This window comes from Mya arenaria, chromosome 14 (genome assembly GCF_026914265.1).
Source record: "Mya arenaria isolate MELC-2E11 chromosome 14, ASM2691426v1".
NCBI lineage: Eukaryota > Metazoa > Mollusca > Bivalvia > Myida > Myidae > Mya > Mya arenaria.
The window spans coordinates 25,308,421-25,326,993 of record NC_069135.1 but is presented as its reverse complement, the minus strand read 5'-3'; the positions used below and the strand labels follow the sequence as shown (position 1 = coordinate 25,326,993).

The window sequence follows — 18,573 nt, the reverse complement described above, 5'->3', positions numbered from 1 at the left end:
TAATCTCTTTGTATGTCCGTGTTCAGATTATTTCTCGGCAACCACTAAAGAAAAAGTAGTTGTTCATAACCGGCATTATGTTCATTTATGTTCATTTTGTTACCTTATTTTCGAGCTCACTGGCGATGAGCGGGACATAATTGTCACCATGGCTGCATGTTCTGTGTATGTGTTTGCGTGCGTGAGTTTCCTTGCGTTCGTCTGGTCTAAATTTGTCCGGGCTGTATCTCGACTATGCATAATGGGACATTTGAAAAAACAACTTATCGTGAAGGTTCACCATGTCACCGTGTGTCGCACACAAGACCCAGTCTTGTAACTTAAGGGTCAATGCCAAGGTTAAGATCAAAAGTTGAAATGATCCTTGTTCCGGCTCTATCTTTACCATGAATAATAGGATTTTCAAACAAAAAATGGTTCACCATGATGAGGCGGTGTGTCGGGCACACTGCAAAGGTCTGTACCTAAAAGATCAAGGTCACGCTTAGACTTCAAAGGTTAAAATGATCCTTAATGATCCTTGTCCAGGATTTCAAAAACTTGCCATGAAGGTTCACCACTATGAGGCGATGTGTTACGCATAAGACCCAGGTCTGTACCTCAAAGTTCAAGGTCGGGCTTAGTAGTTAAATGTCAAAATGAGTACTGTAATAGGACAGGCCAGATTGCGCTTTACCCAGGCTGAATCTTTACCATGCATTATAAGAATTTCAAAAGAGATTTCCATGGAGTTCACCATGTTGAGGTGAGTTTCGCAGGTACACGTTTTGTTTAACTGCAAAAGGCTCTTTCAATGGGCTTGATTTGTCGCAATTTGCAGTCTTGTCTTTCATATGTTCTTTCCTGAAAACTATGGTATTTCACTGAAACCTTACTGTCCATATATCTTGTCGAAGATGGTATTTTACCATTATAATGAGGTCAAAATATCAAGGGAAAGATCTTAGTGACCTTCATCAATAATATGGTTTCTGATCATCATTGACTTGATCCAAATGACTTGCACAAGATCACAGGTACCTTTTCAAATAATATGGTTTCTGATCACCAGTTGACTTGATCCAAATGACATGCACAAGATCACAGGTACCTTTTCAAATAATATGGTTTCTGATCATCAGTTGACATGCACTTTGGAACACCAAACTGTTTAAATGGTTTCATTGTGTGACTTTGTATTACTTTGAGAAACTCTTATTTAACAAAACATTAAATAAGATGCTGTCAAGAATTTGACAGACTCAGTGGATCACGATGATGTTCTGTCAACGGGTTAAATACTGTAGTATTTTGCACCTTTGTACTTAAAGACCTAATGACTTTATAAACATATTTAAACTTTGACCAATATTGGATTGTTAATTGTAATTCCCATCATCCTTTTGTTTCTAATATTATGGAATCAATCTTTCGTCTATTGCTTGTGAATGTATTGATTTTACCTCCAGTTTTTGTTTGATTTGCTAAACAATGATACAATATGTTTTTATCGATTAAGGATTTTACGTAGATAACATTAATACTTGTTCTAAATTTCTTTTTAAGTGGCGGAACTGTGATGACTGTGACAGGCAAAGATTTTACCAATGCAAATGTTGGAAAAATTACTCTAGTTGTTGATGGAGCCAAGTCAGCGGTAATATTAATTCAGTATTAGCAAACAAACTTAACGTAGATATAATACAATGAAAAATACAGGCACAAGCCGAGTTACAGTAGTTTAGGGGAACAAGACAAAAACCCAAACGATGCACAAGAAAATGACCCAAACAACAATGAAGTAACGTCAAAAACAAATTAACATCACACACACAAATAAACAAATTTTCACTACAAACACAAATAAAAAACACCACAAACAAACCAAACTCTCATTAAAATTGTATTTTTTTTTCGTTAAAGCAATAATATAAATTATAAGAATACTAAGTTTTCTTAGCTTTGACTATATATGTTATGAATATTTAAGGTATTAGCCGCGTAATACACACTTTTTTAAAAGCTTTAACCGACAACATAGTTATAATCACGGTACACTATGGGACTTTTATCCAAATTTTGAAGATTTTTTACCGTGAATTAAAAAAGTTATTTATGTTTCATTACACCCACCCCCAAACTCCAAGGGCTACAAAGAGCGATGAGTAAATATTTTGTCTATATTTGATTTTTTTTCGCATTATCAGAGATTATGAAATAAACACAACAGTTTCTGGTAAAATAATCTTCAGTTAACAGAAAACTAAAGTTCAAACGAACACATTATTGATACACATGGAAAAAAATCATTTTAATTGATCTTATGATTCTTCGGAAAAGAGCAGTTTTTCGATGTTGGAAAATATATAGCAGTTTTATAAAATTCATAAAAAATAGTTAACTATTAGGCAAGCTGCTGAAATCATTTCAGATATTATCTATGATGTCTATTGAACAATTTAAAAGACAATTTATGATAGTTTACCGTCCAGTTTTGAAGAAAATATACATAATGTCATGCTACCATACATTTTTATAGCTAATAAAATGCTTAAAAATCAACCTTTTTCTTGTAAAAATTTATAAAGCTTAATTGGACTTATTCATAAAATGTACTCTTTCAAATAAATGAATTTTACTTATGATACTAACTAAGAATACAGAGTTTAAAACAAATGAGTGTACTTTTAAACTTAAATATGTGAAGAAACAACAACACTAAGTGGGCTCGCCCCTCCAAAAATATCAGAGTGAAAGTTCTCAACTAATGTTGTTGTTTTTTTAATATTATAACATGTAAACAATCTCTGTGGGTAATTTGATGTCGATCTGTTTTATTTTGTCATTGGTATTCTAACATTTAGTTTTTTTTCACAATAATTCTTCACTCTTCAACATTTGAAGTTTGGCCTGTTCCCATGCTTTGTACTTGTAGTGTGTGCACAGATGATAACTACTCAATGCTGAGTCAATGCTGATTTGGTTTTCATGCACCTTCAGGTACTTTACCCATCAAGAATGTTTAGTGCTGTAAAGGAAACAACTTGTACTTTAAAGCCTTTTTAACTAATTAGTATAGATAATTATACTGCCATACATATACAAAATAAAATATAAACAGTTTAATATTTCTCGACATTATTTTGAAAAAACAACAACAAGCTGATACATACATGTATATATATAAAGAAAATTATTAAATTTATCAATAAAATTCATCATCATCATCATAATCATCATCACCATCATCATCATCACCACCACCACCACCACTTGACCACCATCATCACCACCACCACCACCACTTGATTATTGAATACAGTGTGTTTATAAAAACAAAAACCAAGTCAAATATGTTATATATGAAATACTCACATCAATCATCATCTCGATCAGATGCGACTGCCTTGTGGATGGACATGGCTGTCAAATCCGCTCTCAAGGATCCAACATAGTATTTAATGCAGGCTGGAATTCTTCATAACCCAGTGTTGTTGACTAAGTAATATGCAGTCATTTTCCTGCCTGAAAGAAATTAGACTTCTGATTATCAACCAGCAGAAACTACCACCGTAAAATACAAATGCACAAGTATTATACATTCTGCACTAATATCTGTTTTAGCCAAGAGTAAGGGTTGGTAGGCACAAAGGTGTAGTTGTTGTGCATATGGTTGATAAAGATTCACAACAGTATGGGGTTTTAACGAGACCTACACCAAGCCAATGAATGTCAATAGTGTCCTAGCAGATGCGGCTTCAAGCCCCAAACCACATACAACTTTTTTTCACGGGTTAATTTTGAAAATATGCATTTTGTAAACAAATAACGGGTATGTACATGTATTATGGTATGTTAGAAATAGGTCACGTACCAAAACACATCATTTTTAAACAAAATTTTAAGTCTAATATTTTTCTAAGATAAAACAATCAATTTAAAGATTACATACTCATATCATATTTAAACATAAGTTATGTACATAAGTACATATAAAAATATGTAACATGTACATAAATACATGTAAAATATGAACATGCTGTCTAAACATTTAGCTAATAGAAATGATTTAAGAATTCCAAAGATAAATTAAAAAAACAAACGTTTTTGAACACATCAACGTACAAAACTGCTCAAGGATACTTACATTCAGAGCCCTTTAATACGAATATCCGAATATCCCAGTTCCATGCCGATTGTTGACAGTTCGTTTTTTTCGAGAGAAAATCTTCTCTTACGCGTATATTTCACTTATAATCCATGTTTTACTGTAATGACTCAAATTGTTAGATGTATCGTAATCAAATGTCAGTGTGTACTTTTAATGTTTATTTATTTTAAACGTATATTCATGAGAAAAACATCACAATGTTTCCAAATCCTACGATGTAGAAATTCCATTATTGACCTATGAATAGCCGGGAAATACCTTCTGTTTCTAAAAATAGCAATATCCGGTACAGGCCGAATACGCCCGATGTTCGTCGCGATCTGTTACGGCGAGTGGCGATATATGTCGATGTTACCCGATGTTTCCCGAGTTGTATTACATGGCTAATACCTTAAGGAGTAAAAAAATGTACAGAGCTGTGCTAGATATTGCTACAAAAGAACTAATTTGTTTTAAACTTGAATTTATAATTAAAATTGAATAATGATGCATATTGATATACAGAATATTTCTAAAAATATTCTGTGTGGTCAGGATTATGATAAGAGGATTCTACAATGTTAGTTTATTGTAGAGTCTAAGGGATATGGCATATTGTAGCATTTGATCGTTTTTTTCAGGCAGAGTTCTGTGAGATTACCAAAAACAGAACAGATGAGATGCTTTGTAAAATCCCAAGGGCACCAACACAAGTTAAAGAACAATTAGATGATGAGCCTTCAAGGAAGAAGCGTGCCGCAGACTGTGACGGATGTGTTTCTGTTGATATCATTATAAGTTTGGATGGTGTGGAGAAAAGCTTTACTCTATCGTATTACCATGACCCGTCCATTTACAAGTTTGGTGATGGGGTAGTTCTTTTTTCATCAGAAGAACAGTATTTGAAAATTAAGGTAACACTTATCATATAAAATTTCTAATTTTATGTTATTACTTCCTAACCTTTTTGCGCTGCCAAGTATGCATACGACGGAGGTTCAAATAATTTAACATACTTAATGAAGCTACTGCCCCGTCTAGATCAAACTTGATTTCTAATAAAGGCTTGATCCATTATAAATTAGAGGAACAAGCTCGGCATATTTTTTTTATTTAGTGTGAACATTTTTTTCCTTTTCGAGCTAATTCTCTTCTTTTAAAACGTTTGAGGCTTTAAAGATGGTATTTTAGGGCTAGTATAATTCACTAGTTTTTTTTGTATATAGGAGTAATTGTGTGTGTGAGAATTTTAGTTTTGGCGTGTTAGGCGTATGATCTTTTGAGTGATTGGGGCTGCATTTTAATGCTTTCATAAATGAAAGAAATGTATAGTTTTGAATATTCTCTGATAGTTAATCGCAATACTCCTGATTTGATCCAATAAGCGATGGCGTTTGGGTCAAATTTAGAAACACTTGTGGTACTAAAATAAATAATTTTTAGTTATTTTATATTTGTCACTGCCACATTCGTCTAAATCATTATTTTAATAGTTTCATTTTTATGATCTTTCAGGGAGACAAACTGGATCTAGTTGCAACAACGTCTGATTTTAAGATCACAATAGGGGTCGAGGAATGTAGTGTGATAGAGGTTAAAGATAGTTACATGACATGTAAAGCTCCGAGGACCCAGCCTAAACCGGAAAAGCCGGGACAAAGTCTTCCAGAAGTTAAGGTCAGATTTGCCTTTTGGAAATACTGGTCAGAATAATATTAACTCATGAACTATTATATGGTGAGGTACAAGGGTGAGTTAAAAGCAGTGCCTTTATTGTTATGAAGTACAGTTGATGCTAAGATATTTGTGTGTTTTAAAAAGTCTGACATTGACTTCAATTTGTAAATATCTCAAAACCAAAAGAGACTAAAAATAAAACTTACAGTATAATACCCAACTGATAAAAATTGAGGAGAAATTTTCATCCGCTTGTAATACTTTGTCTTTCTTTCATTTGGCACATAATTGTAACAGTTGTAAGTTCTAGTTAGATTACGGAAGAAAACTATGTTATTAACTTAAAGATAAATTTTGAAGCATAGCTTATTGTACATACAAATAATATTTAGTTCATTATAGTTCCTGTTTGAAGGTTTCAGTTGGAAACATCCATACAACTGTAGGATACATTCAGTACAAACAAGACCCTAACATCCTTATCATTGCCGGAGCATCAGCTGCAGCAGCGGTGTTTCTTCTTGTGATGGGTAAGAATACATACATTTCTGCTTGAAGTTTTGTAGTATATTAATAAGCGTGTATGGGTCGCTTATCTGCTGTTTGCTTCTTGAAAATTAATATATTTGCATAGCCTTGGAAATCTCAACATCATGCCAAAAACTAAAGGTTGGCAATCATTTAAAACTATTTGAGGTATTGGAATGCAACTTTTATATGTGAACTTATGTTTGCATTTCCATAATCATATATGCTTGTACAAAATATCGTATTTCATGCTAAAATTTGTTGCGTTATTTCCCTTGATTACCTGATATCACACAATCATCGAAATATTATTATGTTGCATTTGTTATTGTATAATATGTAACAATATGGATTTTGGAGCAGTCTTTTAATCGTAGCAAAAACATTTGAAAAGGCAAGGCCCATATAACTTTCATTTTAAGCATGATACTGTTGTGTTTTAATGTAGGTATGCAAATATAGACACTTAAATATTTACTACATTTATTCTACAAGTGTATAACATGTGAGTACATCAATTGTCTGAATCATACTGCCTCTCTGATACTTCTAGGGGTTCCACCTTGGTGCCTTAGCAGGGCGGTTACTAATTTGCATATAGAGGCGGAGCTTCTATGCTCACAACATTACAGATACGTTTTTGAAATGGATTGCTATCATGTTGTTGATTATGCGTATTTAAATGTCCCTTTTTGCAAGGAAATGATATCAAAGACACAAAATATAAATAATAACCCGTGTTTATTCCTCTAGTAGCAAAAGAAATGTTCGACTGATACAAACCGTCATAGCATTCTATCTATATAATTCAAGTGCTAGCATTATTTGGTTTAAACTATTAATAGTAGCAGCATTTTTTTGGCTGATTCTGTCTTATGAAAGCATTTTTAGATCAACTGAGCACGTAGGGCTCAGGATGAGCTTTTCCCATCGCCCACCATCCGACATCTGTGATCACTGCGTTGTTTGTCACCAATTGCTTCAAATGGCATCTCTTCCAAATCCGCCTGGCAAAATTAGATGAAACTTTACTGGGATGTTTCTTGGAAAGTTCACTTTCAAAATCGTTACCATGACATCCCAAAGGAAAAAAATCAAAATATTCTTGGAAAAAACGATGAGGCCTATAACTTACGTATTTGGTGTATTACATTGTCTAGTACCCCTTTACCAAGTTTGTTGAAATTATCCCCTGCGGTCAAATCTGGCTCACCAACGGGGGTAACAAGTTTTTTTTAAATGTATAGGATAATCTTTAAAATTCTTCTTGATAAAAAACTTTAAGGACTATGGCTTAGATATTTGATGTATTACATTGTCTTTTGTACTCTCCAATGTTTGTTAAAAAATGCCCCTAGTATAAAAATTGGAACCATGTTGACTGGTGCTTTAAGTGATATCATTCTTAGTCTGTTACTGTCAGTGACTGCATTATTTGTCTTAAACTTTCAGTGCTTACATCGTTTGTCTGATTTTTATAACATTCTTTCTTTTTTTCATACAGTGAATAGATTTTTGTTTGATACTTCTACTGAAAGCTCTTTTTGACTCTTACAGTGATAACATTCTTTGTCTGCAAATACCGAAAGGTTGGGTCAAAAGCAAGGGCTTTGGAAAAACAACTCAACAACCTTGAATTGGAAATCAAGCATGTTGCAAAAGAAGGTCAGTAACCTCGATGAGTCAAAGCAAATCATGATAACTATGACATTGTGCTGAGTAGTGAAATATGATAATGCGTTTAGTGATAAAATTAAATGGAGATATTGGGTTGATTACCTTATTGATGTTTAAAAAAATACATTTTCTAAACCAGATGAAAAATATGTCATAGTTAACCTTTTGAATGTCATTTCCTAAACTATTTTAGAGTTTCTTGACATGCAGACGTCAATGTCGACAGTTAATCGTAACCTTATAGAGCAGGGATTCCCCTACCACTCGTATCAACAGTACGCGTGTAATGTCATGTTCGCTACCGACTATCTGATGTCAGATCCTGTAGTAAGTAGTTACAAGGTACGCATGCTTTATAACCCTTTTCCACCATATATATCTAACACAGCATTACTTGTACAACATTGAATGCACTTATCGATTTGAAACATAAAAGCCAATGTGTTCATAATTCTAAGTTTACTTAAGTTGATGGTTTTAACTTAATATTTCACATGAGTTTAGAACAACCTGGCCAATGGCTCTTAGCAATAATTTTGCTTAAATCGGATTACGTCCGACCTCGTTAAATAACTACTTCGTTTAACAAACATATATATTGATTCGAAGCCTACTTGCCTTTGTTTTGTCCAGGTTATCATGTGGCTCGTAAATATTTCCATTCGTTTAACAGTTTTTGAATATTTCTATCAGGATTGTTAAGCATAATGTGAATGGTAATGATGCAAAGCTGCCTAAAATAGAATATTTATAACATGGAAACCAATAAAATGATGTAAGATCATTGAATTTACAAATGCATGTGGACCTGGATTCAACTTTTTTGTTAAAGCCCTTTTATATATCTATGAACAGCGTATTTGATTATGAAGAATAAAGTAGGAAATAACTGTCTTGGTTATGTCTCTTAAATGCTTTTTGAATCTTTTGTCTGATAGTGAAAATTGTCGACAAAAAAAATTGTGTTCGAAAGGAGACTGGTATAACATAAGATTATAATGTTGACATGTTCCTCTGCAGTGATGACAATTACAATTACAATTATGTATTATAAATTTTGTTTTATGAAACCCTTAAAAAGTATCTTTTTGGTGTGCAGCAGTGCACATAGCTCCCTTTTACAAACTAACACTTTTAAGGTGTAATTCCTGACACCATCTCTTTTATCTTTCTGTTTATAAAGTTGATGTCATTTTTTATCTTAACGCATTGAAATGTTTTTCAGAATTTTATACTTTATTTTACATTTGATTACATCCAAACATTTACTAATGTGTCTTTAAACATTGATGGTAATATGGCAATATTTTGTACAGGTAATGCTCAAAGTAACCACTTCCTTATGCCATGTTTCATCAAGTATTATTGTATTGTTTGTTGAATGTTTCAAAGATGTTAAATGGTACTTATATACAATAAAATAAGTGATATTATATGGGAAAAATGCATTTCTAAACTGTTTATGCTCAATTTTGATAGCATGTTGGTTCCATGAATCAATTTTTGACACAAGCAATGGTATGGTATAGTCTTTGTTTTGTACTGACTTTAAATGCCTCTTCGATTGCTGCAAGCCACATTGTCAGACACCACTCAGGAATGTTAGAACTATCAAACTCTGGTGAGGCAAAATGTAGATTGATTTTCATTTTTTCCAGCAAGTTGAATGTGATAATTGTTATGTGAATGTTTCCCTCCTTGCATTATTCTTGGATATATGTGAATGTCGACTTATCTGTTTCTTTGGTTTGTTTTTTGTCCAGTAAAAACAGGTTAGAATCAATTATTGGCATAACGTTTGGTGTCGCTATTGCGACTTTGACTAAGACTTTGATTTTGCAATAGCTCATGCATCATTGACGATACTATCATAAAACCTTTTTAAGACATTTACCTAGTTCAAATTCCCATATGCAATTCCCATGTTTCAACATATTTGTTGAATTAATCCCTATGTTGTTTGACTGAGTAAAGAAGACGAGCATGGAGGGTTTGCTTGCGGTGTTCTTGTTGGATACTGGACTCAGTGGCTCCAAATAATTTTCTCTTGTAGTGTGTGTTATGTTTTGGATTGTCTGCCTTTTGAAGAAAGCATGACGAGTTATTGTCATAGCCTTGGTGTAGTTATAACTGGAATCTACGTCATCAGCGCATTTGTTGTGTGGAAGAACTTTAAACATCAACCTGTAACATCTTAAAACAGTTTATGAGTTTTAAATGAAACTTGGTAAATATATAGCCAGAGGCAATACACTCATGTAGCAAGACCTTTAACTCTTGTTTTACTAATTTTCAAAATAAAACAGACATAAATTGAACCTTGGCTTCCACTCTGTAACTTTCTTATGTAAAGTATGAAACTACATCTTTATCATTCTATATTTCATATTGTCTATTTAATTTGCTGGCTCTTGTATCAGTTTGACTATGGTTTATATGTGCGTTTGTCTATGTGATAAAAAAACTTTGATTGAATGAACAAATATTTCTGGGAAACCTCGGGCTTCTGATAAGCTTTTTGTTTGATCTCTCAGCTTAAATCTCATTAACATTATGTATATGTACTTTTATCAATTTATAGGTCCTAACATTTAATGTTGATATATGTGCTATTGTTAATGTACTAAAAGTTAAAGTGTCTCTTAATACCGAGAAGCAGGAAATTATCTGTTAAGTTAATTAAGGTAAATTCAAGAGTTCCACAAGCTCATAGTCATAGTTACTACAAGATTTCACAATGCATGCATAGTTGACACTTAATAAGTAGGCTTCTTATTTTTGTAAATGTATAAGTAACAATAACATAAATATAACATCTTATCAAATACCATTTTGCTATGATGTGTACGTACGTATTCATGTTACCATTACTAATATAACTTTATAAGATTATTTGAAAGATCAAAAATAATCTGATATCCTACTTAATGGCAGCTGATGTTTAATGGTTATTTCTCACTTTTACAGATGTCTGACGAACTGCGGGCTCGAGCGAGGACGGGAATGGAACGTTTCCAAGGTCTGCTTGAGAACAAGTTCTTCCTCGTTTCCCTGATAACGACCATGGAGAAACAGAAACACTTCTTTATCAAGGAAAAGTATGTTATATCGACACGATTATTAATGTATGTTGTTGGAGATTGAGTAACAGATACTGTACGTATTACCCGAGTTTTTGAAATTGTACACACCGAGCACAAAGCACAAGTTAAGTATAACTTTAGCCCTAAGGGTAGTAGGTGTAGTCACTGTTTTGTACAATATATATTGTAGTTACAATAGGTAGGGTGCCTATAATTTATAAGACTATTGATGTGATTTATATGCACGCTGCTTAATGCATGTTTAGAACTTTCTGCCTTAAAGTAACCATTCGAATATGGTAGTTCATGGATAATGAAACCAGAACAAACACTCTCAAATATTGTAGAATATGTGACACTGTATTGATTGTGATGTTATTTCAAAAATATTGTTCACAGAGTGATTACAGTAATATTGGATGTCATAACAATGAGTGGAAATGTAATTTTCTGTGATTACAAGCCAAATGAATATACATATAATACCAAAATCGCTTATTGTACGTTTTCGTTTGAATCTTATCTTACAATGGGAACATTCTATCGGCTATAAAGGCCATAGTTCTGGTTTCTGCCCAAGAAATGGACTTGATAGTATCTCATATCAGCGTTCAGCTATCATCACAATCAAACTAAATGAATTTAGAATAAACCAAACATATCTATTCATCAATGTCGATGTCCAGTAAAGATATTGAAACTTTTTATTGAATAAAATGAAAAATATTGCTCTTTTTTGGCAAGTTATATCTATATTTCAATAATTTGCAAAATCCATTGGAAAGTGTAATGATTAAGCTATCTTTAAATACATATGGTGTAATTTGGAATTATGACTTAAGTGGAAAAATATGACGTTAGTCGGATATAAGTTGTAAACGGGAAACAATATGTTAGCGGAAAATATTATGCGAATGGGAAATATGATGTTGCGAGAGCGATTTTACAACGGGAAATGTAACTTAGTTTTTTTATATAGTATGTATGCACTGTGCTGTTTGTGGAGTTTTGTGTTGTTCTTCCATGTTTCTTGTTTGTGATTTTTTGTTTTTGTGTTCTATGTCTTTGGCGTTTACCAAGTTTCATTAAACAGGGTTTATGTTTAAACGTTTTGCTACTGAGCTTGTTTCTGTAGCTTTTCACATAAATATTAATCGGGAAAGATGATGTAAACGGGAAAAGTGACGTTAACAGGAAATATGAAATCATAGTTTGCTGTGAATTGAAAAAGAATGACAGAATCCATTGTGTGACATGTAGCAGATACTTTTCAGGATTTAAACAGTTCATTGTTTTGTAAAAGATATTTGTAATGGTAATTAGAAACACCATAAGACCTGTTTCTGTTTGTTCCTACATTTTGCTGTTTAAATATTATTGTTTAAGATGTAGCTGTATTGTCGAAGTGTTGACCATAATTATGTTGGTATGTTCTTTAAACAACGAATGGTAATTGACTTTTTTTATATTACAGATCCAATTTTGCTGGCAATCTATGCGCCATCATGATGGGACGTATGGACTACATGCATGAGTAAGATTATTATTTATGTGTAAATACAAGGGGCTATAATGCAGAATCATCTTGAGAAATTAAAAAAATATTTTTACAGAAGTCTAGAATAAAAATCTTTGTTTCTATAAAAAACAACAACAACACTTTTGCTTTGAAATGTTTTTTTCATTTTAAAAAAAACCATGTTGTATATGATATTTTAAGAGTGTTACAAGTTCTGATCACCCAATTGGTTGAGGACCCTTCTTCCAAGAGAGGCGTGAAATCATTGTTCAGAAGGTAAATTCATTTCCTGTAATGGTATCCGGTAGACAACTGTGTGAACTATGCATGCTTGGTGACATTATATTATTTCAGTAGCTATGTGCAGAAGAAAAATATATAAAAAACATAAAGATATGTATAAAAACAACTGTTTTGGCATTGAAAGCTTGCAAATAAGGGGCAATTATACACATTGTAACAAGTTTTTTTCCAATTGAAAAAAATACAACAAACAAAAAAGTTTGAAAGCAATCGATGAGCGAGGGATTGTAAACAATATATTTACGCCATTACCTGATCATCATTATTCCCACAATTATGTCTTGCATACATGTGCGATGTTAACAAATTACTATTTACAGGAGTGAGAGTATCACGGAGAAGCTTCTGAGCAACTGGCTGTCCCTCTGTTTGTACCCTCACCTAAAGGTAATGTTCTTAGTTGAGTAGGGACGATAATTCTGAACAGATCCAAGTTGATCTAAGCAATGTACCCTAAACTTATTGTTAAGGTAGTGTTCCTTGTTGAGTTGAGTTCTTCTGAGAAACTTCTTAGCTGATCTTCACTAAACTATGACAGACAAGTTCAAAGTTCTTATTGATCAGCGTAAAACAAACTAGCTCAAAACCAATAAATTGAGTTCCATTTGATGTAGCGTCACAGTGCCACAAAAAACATGTGTGAGTTCAAAATAGACTTTGCCAAGGTCTGATTTTAAACAGCTTGAATGAACAAACAAGTTTTTTCTCTTCCCAGAATTTATCTATTAAATTAAACTGATTAAATGATATTATTCTGACGAGACCAATGTGTTTAGTCTTGAATAGCAGGTTTTAATGGAGATTATATATAAATATATATATATATATCCTATAAACATATGACTTAGAGGTGACCTAGAGGAGGCAGAAAGGGGAAGTTAAGCGTACTTTACGAATAGTCTCTGACATACGTGAGTCAAGACTGATAAATTGGGTGAGGTCGGCCAAGTTTGATATAGACAAAGAGAATGATATAGACAAAAAAAAAATTGTACTTCAGTTTCCATTTTAATAAGGCCTCGCTGTCATTCTGAATATCAATGAATAAAAGCAATACATTAGACATGAAAGAACGACATATTTATGCAAAAGAACCTTGTTTTATTACTTAACTTGGTGTTCACTCATACCTGTGTGAATTCAATTTTAAGGATCACACCGGTTCACTTCTGTACCTGTTGTACATCGCCACGAGGAAAACGATGGAGGCTGGCCCTATCGATGCTTTAACCAATGATGCAAAGTACACACTTTCGGAGGAGAAACTGCTCCGGAAATATCAAGGCTCGGCCACAGACGAGGAAACGACGGATGTGAAGTTTGAGGCTAAAGCATTGGTAGGTGCTCAACATAAAGAAGGACATGCATATTCTGTGTTTTAATTTCTTGTTAAAAAGTATATTATTTTTAAAATAATGAAAATCTTTAATTCGTGAAAAAAGTGAGAAACTTATGTTGTCATAGCGTGGTCAACATTTTTGGCGTAAACATTAAATTAACATTATGTCTGTTGGAAGCAACATCAGGATTGCATTTAAAATATTCTATGTTTCATCATTGTAATTGCTGAAACAACAAACTCCTATTGCATCTGTATGTTTTAACTATATTGCTGAATGTAAATTTGAATCGTAGACATTGAACGTAGTGGTCGACAATGGAGAGGAAATCTACCCATGTAAAGCTCTCGACTGCGACACAGTTAACCAGGTGAAAGCAAAGTGTCTCGACCAGATCTATGTCAACTACCCGGCCTCGCAACTTCCCGTAGATCCCACTGAACTTCTTCTTGGTAGGCATAGCAATTTCATTGTGTCTGATACTTGCTCAAATGACTTATATAGGATCGTACATGAGTTGCCAGTTCATACAAAATATATTAAAAATAAGATAAAGGAACTATGTGAGTCTTGGTCACACATTTCACCCTTGCCTAACTATATTCAGAAAATTTGAATTCAAGGACAAAAGGCGTATGATTCAATTTATAATGACATCACCATTCATTGCCTAAATTACAATTTTTACTCGTTTGTCAGTAAACGTTTTAATAGTGAATAAGTTGTATGAAATGACATCAATTGAAGTTACATTACACTTGTGTAATACAATGAAATACTTAAGTGTTGTATTACGCCCCAAACAAGGAACGACAAGATATAAGTTTGCACTAATGGCCATTTGTGCGACTGCTCAAAGGCAATGGTATACTGATATCTATTACAACCATTATCTAGAATAATTGATCCTTAAAAATCAATTTATGTTATGTTTTGCTCATCTGTTGTTAAAGAAACATGCAGCTCTTGTGTTGTTATTGGCATGTTCATATAAGAGTCGTTCAAATATGAGGAACGTTTTATTGGTAGTCGTAGTGGCAACATTGCTGCAAAATGATGGTTTCCTTGTTCATATACATGTTTTGCATTCCACTGGAATTGGCATTGACTAATCTGTCCTAGAATTTTACACTTCTTCCACATACACAAGTCGTGTTATTCAATTTGAAAGGCAACATAGCAAGTCAAACAGCATTTCATACCGACTTAAATATGGCTGAATCTGGCAAAAATATCCAAGAGCAAAGAGCGTATGGTTAGATTGGCTGCTCACTGGGTAAAAATGCATTCGAAATTAAAGCAAATGATGGTGTAAAGGGCTATTTTGTACTGGTAATGTTGCACGATGGGTATTCTCCAAAGGAATTGAATAAAGATCTTAAAAGATGAGCCGTGACTCGGCTGACCATAATGGTAGGCTCTGATAAAGATAGTGATACTGTCAAATACATAATATTTATTGTGGGACTTAAATAGACATTTCTGCAAAGACTCAAGCTATAACGGTAACGCACCGCTGCTACCACTTGGAATAAAATGCACAATTGCATGCTTGGAGTTATTTGACACTTAATAAGCTGAAAAAATAGATGCGCTTTGACATCTGCATGTTGTGATCTTGTTTCAATGGATGATTCATAAATGTTTAAAAGTAACATCTAATTTTCAGCATTTTTTCATATTATTTCTTATATTAGAGTGGCATGCCGGATTCAGTGGACGTATGATACTTCGTGATAAAGACAACACGTCCAAGCGTGATGGTGAATGGATTCGTGTTAACACACTGGCGCACTACGCAGTGGCCGACCAAAGTAACATGGCCCTCGTAGATCCACGGAATGCTGAGCTCAGTCAGCAGGAGGATTATGGTACTGTAGATTGTATTAATTTCACAAGGATGTAATTATGATTGTTTTGCTAATCAAACACGTTACGAATTTAAGACCTGACAAAATATTAAATTAACAGTTACTTTTAAACGTCATAAATTGGCAACAAAAAATAATAAGTCACGCAAAAAGTACCAAAGAAAATAACGCAATCTACGTCTATTTATTACAGTTAAAGAATATTACCGACAAAATTGTGAATCAAATTTAAGTAAAATTAAAGTCTCCTGATTTAATTTAAAGGAGATACAAATCACTTGAAATTGATAATTTGGAATGATACCAAAACAGTTTTTTGTATTACCACAATTTTTATCAACCGCGTACAAAAAAATAACTTAGGCTTGGTCATTTTGATGCTGCACACCAGTTTTGGAATTATATAAAGGAGTTATTGCCGTCCTCATCTCTTCACCTGTTTGAATGTTTTGACAACAAAAATATACATGTAGTTTACTATTTTAGCTTATGTTTCTTAACTCTACTACAACCCTGCTAACTGTTAATAAATCATACAAGACAAAAATCCCCCCAAATTACCACTTATACCTATTTACAGTGAACTTGGCACAGATTGACCCTGGCTTCGATGTCAACAGTATGGGGTCAGACCAACCGTTGACGGCCGAGTGTTCCACTTCGCATGACGAAGAAAACCCGATGGAACTGAAACAGTGGCACTTGGTATTTAATATTATATATTTCATCGGTGATGTGTCTTTAAACTGCTTGTATTGAATTAAAAAAATGACAAATCGTTAAACATCACATACATTTAGTAGTTTTTAATTGCATGTTACGAGTCATCATATGATACACACATTAAGCTTTAAAAAAACAATAAAAGTAAGCGAGCCTTTCGCACGCTTTCAAAAGTATTTCCTGGGTGCTTTGAATATAACTGTGTATTATGTGACAGATTCTTTTTAACGCAAGCCTTCTCCGGTATAAACAGAAAAAGGACCAACCGGTTTTACTCTTGCTGTTATATTGATTTATTTACGTCGGGTTAGTTAATGTTACCAAAAATACATTGAAATACCATATATTTTTTAAAACAGTGTAAAGATTTAATGATTGTGCTATGATATTTTATAATATATACCCTGAATAGAAACAGAGTGTTAGTATTTAATTAAATATGCAAGTTGAAGAAATATTATTTATAAGAAAAAAGAATTTTTGTCCCTGTTGCCTGCTTATAATTTAAATATAACATTTAAGTTAAAGGATGATGATGCAAACAAGAAGGAGAAATCTGCCATTGATGAGCTGTACTTGAACAGGCTTATCACAACCAAGGTAATTGTTATAGAATGGGATGTGAATCACTACTAAAACCTGAACATATCGTAACATTATTCACTTAACTGACAGCAGTGTTTGTGATAACATAAGCTCAAGAACAGTACAATTGTCAAAGGGCAAGGGAAAAATTCAGTCGGGTAATCTGACTGGGCAAGTCAAATAGAAGATAAGTTGTCAGCAGAAACAAGATCAGAAATATTTGTCATGGTTTAAGGCTTAGTTCGTAAATTAGATAATGAAAATTTATGTAGTTTATATAATTAAATAGAAATGGATCTGATAAAATGTTTTTATTCGGTCGATTAAAGTGACTCCAAAATCGAACGTTTGTCTTGTGTGTTTAGGTGATCTATTGAACGATTTTTCATCTTGCGAAACTTGTACTTGCTTTCTTGGTGTTGAAATACTATTGAAATGTCTGGTATATTTTATAGAACCAGCATTCATACCTAAGTCACTCTTTGTAACAAATGTAGCACTTTGGTATTATGTTCTTGTTTTATTGAGGAAATAAAGAATGGGAATCACGTTCAATAATATTGACTTGCTGAGCTTAAAGATTTATCTGCATAACGCCTTAAGTTACTTATGTTTTATCATTTTACCACATAACGTATGTATTGTGATTTACATGTAATCTTACCCTATGCACGATGACTAGGTAAAGGAAATAAACCGTAGCTTATAATGTCGAAGACATGTTATACAAACCTACTTCTTTCCGCGCAGTTGTCACTTGTGAAGTACATAGATGACTTGTTCAGCCTGGTATTGGAAAGCAGCAAGTGTCCTCCGCCCGTCAAGTTCCTCTATGATTTCCTGGATGATCTTGCAGAAAAACAAAAAATAGATTCCGACACACTACATGCCTGGAAAAGCCATAGGTAAGCACAGTAGTTTGTTGAAGGGAATGATGATCGTCGTAAAAGCTTGTTCTTTTATTAGCATACTACCAGGTAACATCATTGGTATTAATATGCCTTCAAAATATATGTTAAATAGATTTATATGTATTAAAGCTTGCACGAAAACACGTTATGCTCTTCGAAACATGTTGTTTTTACAATTTTTTAAAATAAGTTTAACATATATTTTATACAATACTTATGTGAAAAAC

The 18,573-nt window shown here is 33.2% G+C and overlaps 1 protein-coding gene across 1 annotated transcript in view; it reads left to right on the top strand.

Annotated features, from left to right (window-relative positions):
* The window catches only part of LOC128217878 (plexin-B2-like), a 72,866-nt gene that overhangs the window by 40,227 nt on the left and 14,066 nt on the right, over window positions 1–18,573 (top strand). Inside the window, exons 17-32 of the mRNA XM_052925313.1 lie at window positions 1,546–1,636; window positions 4,771–5,043; window positions 5,645–5,806; window positions 6,222–6,336; window positions 7,892–7,999; window positions 8,205–8,353; window positions 10,979–11,109; window positions 12,569–12,628; window positions 12,815–12,889; window positions 13,237–13,303; window positions 14,068–14,253; window positions 14,552–14,708; window positions 15,954–16,127; window positions 16,708–16,832; window positions 17,373–17,450; window positions 18,186–18,340. Of these exons, the coding sequence (XP_052781273.1) occupies window positions 1,546–1,636; window positions 4,771–5,043; window positions 5,645–5,806; window positions 6,222–6,336; window positions 7,892–7,999; window positions 8,205–8,353; window positions 10,979–11,109; window positions 12,569–12,628; window positions 12,815–12,889; window positions 13,237–13,303; window positions 14,068–14,253; window positions 14,552–14,708; window positions 15,954–16,127; window positions 16,708–16,832; window positions 17,373–17,450; window positions 18,186–18,340 (2,106 nt within the window). The remainder of the gene's footprint in view (window positions 1–1,545; window positions 1,637–4,770; window positions 5,044–5,644; window positions 5,807–6,221; window positions 6,337–7,891; window positions 8,000–8,204; window positions 8,354–10,978; window positions 11,110–12,568; window positions 12,629–12,814; window positions 12,890–13,236; window positions 13,304–14,067; window positions 14,254–14,551; window positions 14,709–15,953; window positions 16,128–16,707; window positions 16,833–17,372; window positions 17,451–18,185; window positions 18,341–18,573) is intronic.